We start from the raw sequence: 7,588 nt of genomic DNA on the forward strand, positions 1-7,588 counted from the left end.
TTGCAAACAATACTGTCTTTTTGCAAAAGACTGCTGACCCAAGAGTGGAAAGCAGTCTGTTCATGCTGCATTAAAACAAATTTAGATCAGGAACCAAATTCACTGGCATTCTTCTATTCCCTTGGTACCCTAACTGCTCCACAACTTTGCTTTTCTAAGAACAGTGGAAAGAAAAAATGAAAACTGTGCGACGACACATTACGGCTCCTCTTAAATTCCTGAAGATGTTTACTGTGTTCCTTGTTAGGCTTGGGCTTTGCTCATTGATATGTTTTATCTTCAATCTCCACGCATTTACGTGGAGATAGGAGTCTCTTGCTTTATAATTACACTGGGTTTTTCCCTGTTACTATAGATATTATAACAAACAGTGCCCTTCGCAAAGAAATCAAACCAGTGCGCTCTGCCTCATGGATTGCCAGAAGTACTTACAGAGCAGTGCACAGCAGACGCAGTGCTTATTACGGTGACTCCTCCTGGGGTTTGTTCTGAGCTTAGCTGAACTGTGCATTGAATTTTGCACCAGCAAGGTGCACATTTACAGGCTCTACAGCTCTGATTGAGTGAGATCTGACCACTTTTCTTAACGGTGTGCACAAGGAATAGCTCGGCTGAAGTCACAAAAACTGGTCTCCAGTGTCGCATCTGGGTTAAGACACAACGTCCCCAGGCCTGGTGGCAAATGCAGGAGAACACTAGGGAGCGGGGGATAAGGGTGATGGTAGAAGAACTGCCTAGTGAGCGATGCATGCGGTCTCCTGCCTGTTTGCAACAAACACTCTAACGAGGCTGTCCTCCGAGCAATGAGCTGCAGCAGATACCCATATATGCTGTGGGACTGATGTTACTACTGAGATGTGCTACGTGAACCCTCATTAAAAATTGCTATGAAAAATGCTCCAAAAAGTACACAGAAGGGGAGACTATTTCATAAGATAAACTTTGATGTATACATTACTGAGATATAACTTTTTACCAGGGCCTGTTGTGATAGGACAAGGAATAATGGTTTTAAACTAAAAGACGGTAGATCCAGACTAGATATAAGGAAGAAATTTTTTACGATGAGGGTGCTGAAACACTGGCACAGGCTGCCCAGAGAGGTGGTCGATGCCCCATCCCTGGAAACATTCAAGGTCAGGTTGGATGGGGCTTTGAGCATCCTGGTCTAGTTGAAGATGTCCCTGCTCATTGCAGGGGATTTGGACTAGATGACTTTTAAGAGTCCCTTCCAACCCAAACTATTCTGTAATTCTATGATATTGGTGCAAACAGAAAACTGCAAGCTAATGTTGTCTAATTAAATAGCTATGTTTATTAATTTTTCTTTTAATGGGATAAGTTAAAGCTGAAAGGCGATGGTTTTAACAAGGAAATAAGGAAAATAAAACACAAGCAGGGTTTGCAGGAAACTTTGGCCCCTAGACTCTTGAAATCCTTCCTGACAAAACTTCTCGAGCAAAAGAGTACAAGACCGAACACGCAAGCCAGAGCCTCCACCGAGCTGGGTCTGTGCTCTTTGCTTATGGGAGCTCTGATGTAACAAATCATCTTCCAAGCGGTCGTGCTGATTGTGAATGTAACCCTGGCCGCTTTTCAGAGACAGTAAAACTGTTGTGTGCTTAGATCAAGTCTGTTTATTTTTAGAGGTAAAGCCTTGTCTCTGCTGCAGCGAGCAGAGCTGGGCACAATTCCATCACAGGTGTTTTACTGAGGACTTGATCTCAGTTTTATTCTGGTGTAAGAGAGAGCAAAAACTGGCGCTCGGCGCTGGCTTCAGTGAAGACACATTTTAAAGGGAATCAGCTGAGCTGTAGTAATAAAGTAAGCCTTGGCCTTCTTTCAGGCCATGCTATCTCCTTTTTCTCACGTTGTCTTGAGGCTTTAAATTTTCAGTTGAAGTTAATTGAATGAGACAGTGATACATTGCACAGTGAAACCAGATCAATCACTGCGCGAGTCAAAATAGGAGTTGCGATGACACTCAGAACAAGAGCTTGGGAAATGTGATATTTACATTAAAATATTTTACATTTTTGTCTCATGGTTTTAAAACCAAATTTAAAAACGCCTTACTGCATTGCATAATGAATTTCTCTCTGCTTATCTGTATGTATTTTTGTGTGTGTGCATTTGGACAATAAAGCTGAATAATAATAAAATCAGATTTAGTAATAATGGGTTATTTTCTACAGTTACACAGCCTCATTTACAGAAAAGGTAAAACAGAAAAACTCTCATCAGATAAACTCATTCTTTTCTCTGAGAGGCAGTCATATGACAGTGAGGTGCATATAAAGCCATAGGAGAGTTTACTCTCATATTAAGTGGCAACAGGGAATTTGACTGCTGTCTTTCCATCTTCCTTCCCTTTAAATATTTACCTGGATGTTGTTTCCAACTCTTAGCTTGCAGGTAAAACTTGTCATTACTATTCACTTATGTTAACTGTATTTGCATGGAAAGTAAGGGCTTGTTCCTCCCAAAATGGAAAACTAAGAGCAAAGACTTAATTTTACATTCATGATCCGAGTACTGTAAAAACAGCAGAAAGCCTGTCAGTGTTTTCAGGTTTGCAGACTCTCAGCTCAGTATCTAAATCCTCAGGGTTTTCATGAAGTCAAAGGGCTTTGTTTTCCTGTCATTACGTAAAGCACAACGCCACAGAAAAAGTTATCCTGCAGGAATACAAAACATGAAGTGGTATCATTTCATCAGGTGCCTTTCCATCAGGAATAGGGATACTGAGCAGTTTAAATTCAGCAGCAGCAGCTGGTTTTTGAGAACACTCCCCCAAAAAAATCCAGCTTTTCTCCAGTGGAACCTCACCTCCTCTTTCTTTGCTTTCTGATCTGGTTGTACCTCCAGAAAGTGAAGCCCTGACACTGAAAAATCAATACACTTTAATGATCAGCATGCCAGAGGTTTTTTTGGGTTGTAGGGGTTTTTTTGTGTTGTGGTTTTTTTGTGGATTTTTTTCCTTTTGGAAGCCTGACAGATGGATCTCTGGTTTCAGTGAAAGACTTAAATAATATAAACAAGCAGTCATTCTGTTCCAAGAGAAGCTTTTTTTAATATTCTTATTTTATTGTAATTACCTTATTGTTTTCATATTATGAGCTACTTGTAGAAAAATACAGGAAACATGACTGCAATACAATCCTTTAATCAGGAATAGCTTTGTTCCAGTCATCATTTCCATTCAGTGTTGAAACCTTGACTAATAAGAATACAATCAAACCTTGAATTTAGATGTAATATGGTGTTAACATTATGGTTTCATCTGATCTCTGTACCTAGTAACTTCTGTAAGAGAACATTTTAAAAAGTGCCTAGGAGACATTTTGTCCATAATGCTATTTCCAAGTGAATCTATCTACAAAGTAGTGTTCCTCAAAAGTACACAAACTACTTCAGGAGAGCTATTTAAAATCTTTTAACCTAAGTCAGCTGGGGAATTTGTATTATCATATATATTAAATCTTTTTTTTTTCTTTTGCTCACAGATTATGCCATAATACCTTTACTGCATCATTGTTAAAGCATGTGAAGTTTTAAAGGAAAAATACGGGGTTTTTAATACTTAAATGGACACTAGTTGTTTGTGTTATCTCCATGTATAATCCAGCATTGCAAATAACTTCACTTCGACTGATTTGCAACCTCCCTCCAACCTTATTTTGGCCTATTCAGCAGCTGAGTGTTTATGTTTTTGAATGAAGGGCTGGAATTAGGTAAAGTATTTTTTTAGATAAACTGTTTTAACAAAAAGCATTTGTCCAAGAAAGTTAAAAGACTGCTCCCAAGCTGTTCAAAAGCAGAATGCAGCTACATACAGCAGGCGATGGCAATTCATTCTGCTCTTACCGGCCCATTTTTTTTAAATGAGAAGCCAGTATCCTAGATAAGGCTCGGTTTCAAAGGATGTTTTGGATATAAAGATTGTGGATGTAAAATTATTACTTACACAGCATTTATAAAAATGAAACTCTAAGTTTTATGATATGGCTTTTATGACTTAAAACTAGGTGGTATTAAAACACTTCCAGCTAATGGCTTGAATTAGGACTGAATAAAAGGTACCTGGTTTTATACTGAAATTATTATTTTAAGAAGGATTTCCTTGTTTCCAGGCACATATATACACACGTATACAATGTAAATTAAACCAAACTCCAGATAAAAGGTGTACCTCCATGAGCATATTAGGGTCTGATCCAAATTTTATCAAAGTTAGTGGGCGCCTTTCCCATTTGAAACCAGATTTTGCAAGATTTTTTCCATATTCACACGACCCTCCAGGGGATGCCTCAAGTTGATGCGGTTTTGCATGACTTGGCCTCAAATGTCTGCTGCAGTTTCTAAAAGCCCATTACAGGGCTGCAGTAGGAAATCATTTAGTCTAATTTAAGGAAATCACGGCATTTTTTATTTTCATATCATTTTGTTCTGATCCGTCTGTTTACTCTTTTCTGAAGGCAGGCTGAAATGTTTTTAGCCTAAAGACTGAACTAGTAAAAACGCTGCCTGGAATAGTCTCAGCAGACGTGTTTGTTCCACATCCCCTTCTTCGGTGCAGTATTTCCTTTGGTGGATTTCCTCTGCTCCTGGAAGCGAGCTGTCTAGCTTTCTGGAGCACAATTATGAAGAAGAATTTCCTACATTTTACTGCACAGGATGAGGTGATTTTGGAAGTTAACATGACCTGAACCACACATGCACAAAAGATAGCATCTGAAAAATGCAGTGTGCGGGCAGTAGTTAAAAAAACTCCAGCCAGCAAATGCTCGTTAGCTCCACCGCTGGTCAGAGAGTGGAAGAGGGAGAAGAAAGGCAGTCCGCGCATTTTTCTGGACAGCCTGCAGTGTTACCACCATAAAGTCAAATGCAAGAGCAGAATTCAGCCTTAGCCTTGTTGTTCCGTAACAAAGTTGGGTTTGTTTGGTTTTCTTTAAGCCTAGGCAGATATAATTTTAGTATTTACTGCTACAGAGAAACGAAGCTTGTGAGGAGAGATGAGATATTTTATTAAATCAACACACACAGTTGGAAAAAGCTAACTATTTAAACACAGTATTTGAATTTTAAAGGAAGATGCAGTCATTTTTTTCATTCAGTTAGAAATGCAGTCAAAAGAACTGTTTTCTTTGTTTAATTTCGTTACACTATTTTTGATGACTGGTTCTGGGATTGTTTTGGTGTGGTAGCATTTTTAAGAATACTTGAACAGTGAGGTGAATATGACCAAAGTCTTGGTTTCTGTAATGGTTTCGAGATAATTTCTTTTCATTTATGAGATATTAAGACTTTTCTCTCCATGTGGATGCTCAAAATACTATAGAAAAAAAGATGTAGGAGTTCGAAAGCTGGATGTTTACTGCTGTTGCATGTGGTTACCCATATTCATAACAGTCTTTCAGCATCATCTGTCTGTGATCACGTTTTTATTTGAAAGACACTAGTTGTCATGTTTGCTCTGTGATTTACATTATTTAAACAAATGGGGAAAAAAAGAATTTGAAACAGCTCATTCAATAGCATGACTAAGACATATGACAACTTCTCATAAAACGTTCACCATTATACGGCCGTAAGGCTGGAGTTCAAACCCCGCGCGCACACAAAAACAAAGAATAACTCTTTCGGCCTGAAATAGCCTGGTGAAAGGATGCTGCCTCCTGGTGATTTATAGGCATATGAGCTTCCACTAAAATTACATCTTAAAGAGAAATATTTTGTCCTCAGAAGAGTCCGACGGTGGCCCCGGCCACGCTTGGCTCGCAGGGAAGCACGAGCAACGGGGAGGCCATCGAGGTGGGGAAGGTGGACGCTTCTCACAGCACCTCTCTCTTCTTTTCCGCAGGATTTTCTGCAAGGGGACTGTACCAAAGCCAGACAAAAGCTGAACTGGAAGCCGAGAGTCACGTTTGATGTGAGTGGCCTTTCTGGCGTGCTTTGTACCTGCCGGCTGTTCGTGTCCACAGGGAGGGGAAGGGAGGGGGGAACCTCTGTGTGGGGCGACTCGGGCACATAGAAAAATCCCATTTTCGGTGACCCTGCCCGGGTTCTTGCTTCGAAGACAGCAGCCACCATGGCAGTGACGGGCACCCCCGGTGCACAGCACCGCACCGACACACGGGCCGGGGCCGGGGCCAGGGCTGTGGCGGGAAGAGCCCAGCAAAGCCCCGTCCCCTCCTTGTCCTGCTGCGGGCGGCCGGGGGGGGCTCGTCGTGTTCCAGGGCGCTCCCGACGTGCTGCCCGTTCGTCCCCTGCACTGTGGCCCTCATCTGCCTCTCTCCCTCCTTGCAGGAGCTGGTGAGGGAGATGGTGGATGCCGACGTGGAGCTCATGAAGAACAACCCCAACGCCTGAGCCCCGGCTGGGCCCGGCGGACGGCGCGGGACCCGTGCCGGGGGTGCACCCCATGGCCAGCACTGCCATGAGCTGCTGGGGCCGGGGTGGGTGGCCACCCCTCCCCGTGATGGTTTTATTGCTGGCCTGCCTGCGCGTTAAAGCCTGGGTTTATTCCCCCCTCCACCCTCCACACCCTCCCGGTGCCTCTCGCCCCACACATCATCCCAGGGTCAGCCCTGCCTGGGCTAACTCTGGCTCCTGCCATTAACTGGGGATGGGTCACCTCCCCCCCCCCCCCCATACTGTACCTGAAGTACTGATCGGCCAGCAAGCCCACTGATTTGGGTTTTTTAATTAAAACTCATCTTTCTATTACCTAGGACCTCCAGCGCATTTTTAGCACTTTCTCCCATTTGAAAAACAAAAGCGTCCCCTGTCCCCCACCTCCCCTCTCCTCCAGCAACAACAGCAGCAAACCTCTGGCACTAACGTGGGCTCGCCATCCCTCCGGCCCTCGCTCCACGGTTTCCCCTCTTCTGCCTTTCCTGAACACTCCTTGTTTTTCTTTCCTGCAGCCTTACCTCCACCCCAGCAGCCCGTTTCCACCACTTGAACTCTGTGAAAGTTTGGATAACTTGATATAACTTGCAGTGAAATCGCCTTTTGACCATGCCGAATTAATTCCTAATTGCTGGAATCGCTTTCAAACCAGTCAGAGGGGGCTTGTAAGCGTTTTTCAGATCTTCATTTCACAGTGTGTGTGAGTCACAGAAAGCCTTTTCGTCCAGCACCTTCCCAATCTGGGGGTTTAGGGTGTTTTGGTTTTTGGTCCCCCCCCCCCCTTCCCCCAGAATCAACCCATTCCCCTTCCATCCTCTTCCTGCTTACTATAATTAGACCTCGGATGGGAGCTTGAACCATCTCAAAAGATGACTTAAGAAATAAAAACAAAATAAATAAAAAAGCTTAAAAAAAAAATAGAAACTTCAAGGTGAGTAAATATTTTTGCACTTTTCGTGCCAAGGTACCCGGGTTATCCAGAGGTCGTCGAGCCCATACATTTCCCGTTGGTTTAGGATCTTCCACCCACCAATTACTCCCATCGTTTTAGCTTTATGCCTCGAAATGAGCAGGGCGGGATATAGACCTCTGAGCGCACCTCTTGCTTTTTTTTACTTTGTATTGGAGGGGGAGACACCCCTGTAAAAGGGAGGGCGATGGGTTGGGGGGAGCC

General features: G+C 43.0%; 1 protein-coding gene across 1 annotated transcript in view; it reads left to right on the top strand.

Annotated features, from left to right (window-relative positions):
- Positions 1–7,292, top strand: part of GMDS (GDP-mannose 4,6-dehydratase) — a 430,504-nt gene extending 423,212 nt beyond the window's left edge. The window contains exons 10-11 of the mRNA XM_030041899.2: positions 5,864–5,932; positions 6,310–7,292. Of these exons, the coding sequence (XP_029897759.1) occupies positions 5,864–5,932; positions 6,310–6,372 (132 nt within the window). The 3' untranslated portion in view covers positions 6,373–7,292. The remainder of the gene's footprint in view (positions 1–5,863; positions 5,933–6,309) is intronic.
- The last annotated feature ends 296 nt before the right edge of the window (positions 7,293–7,588 follow it).

Source organism: Aquila chrysaetos, chromosome 18 (assembly GCF_900496995.4).
Source record: "Aquila chrysaetos chrysaetos chromosome 18, bAquChr1.4, whole genome shotgun sequence".
Lineage (NCBI taxonomy): Eukaryota > Metazoa > Chordata > Aves > Accipitriformes > Accipitridae > Aquila > Aquila chrysaetos.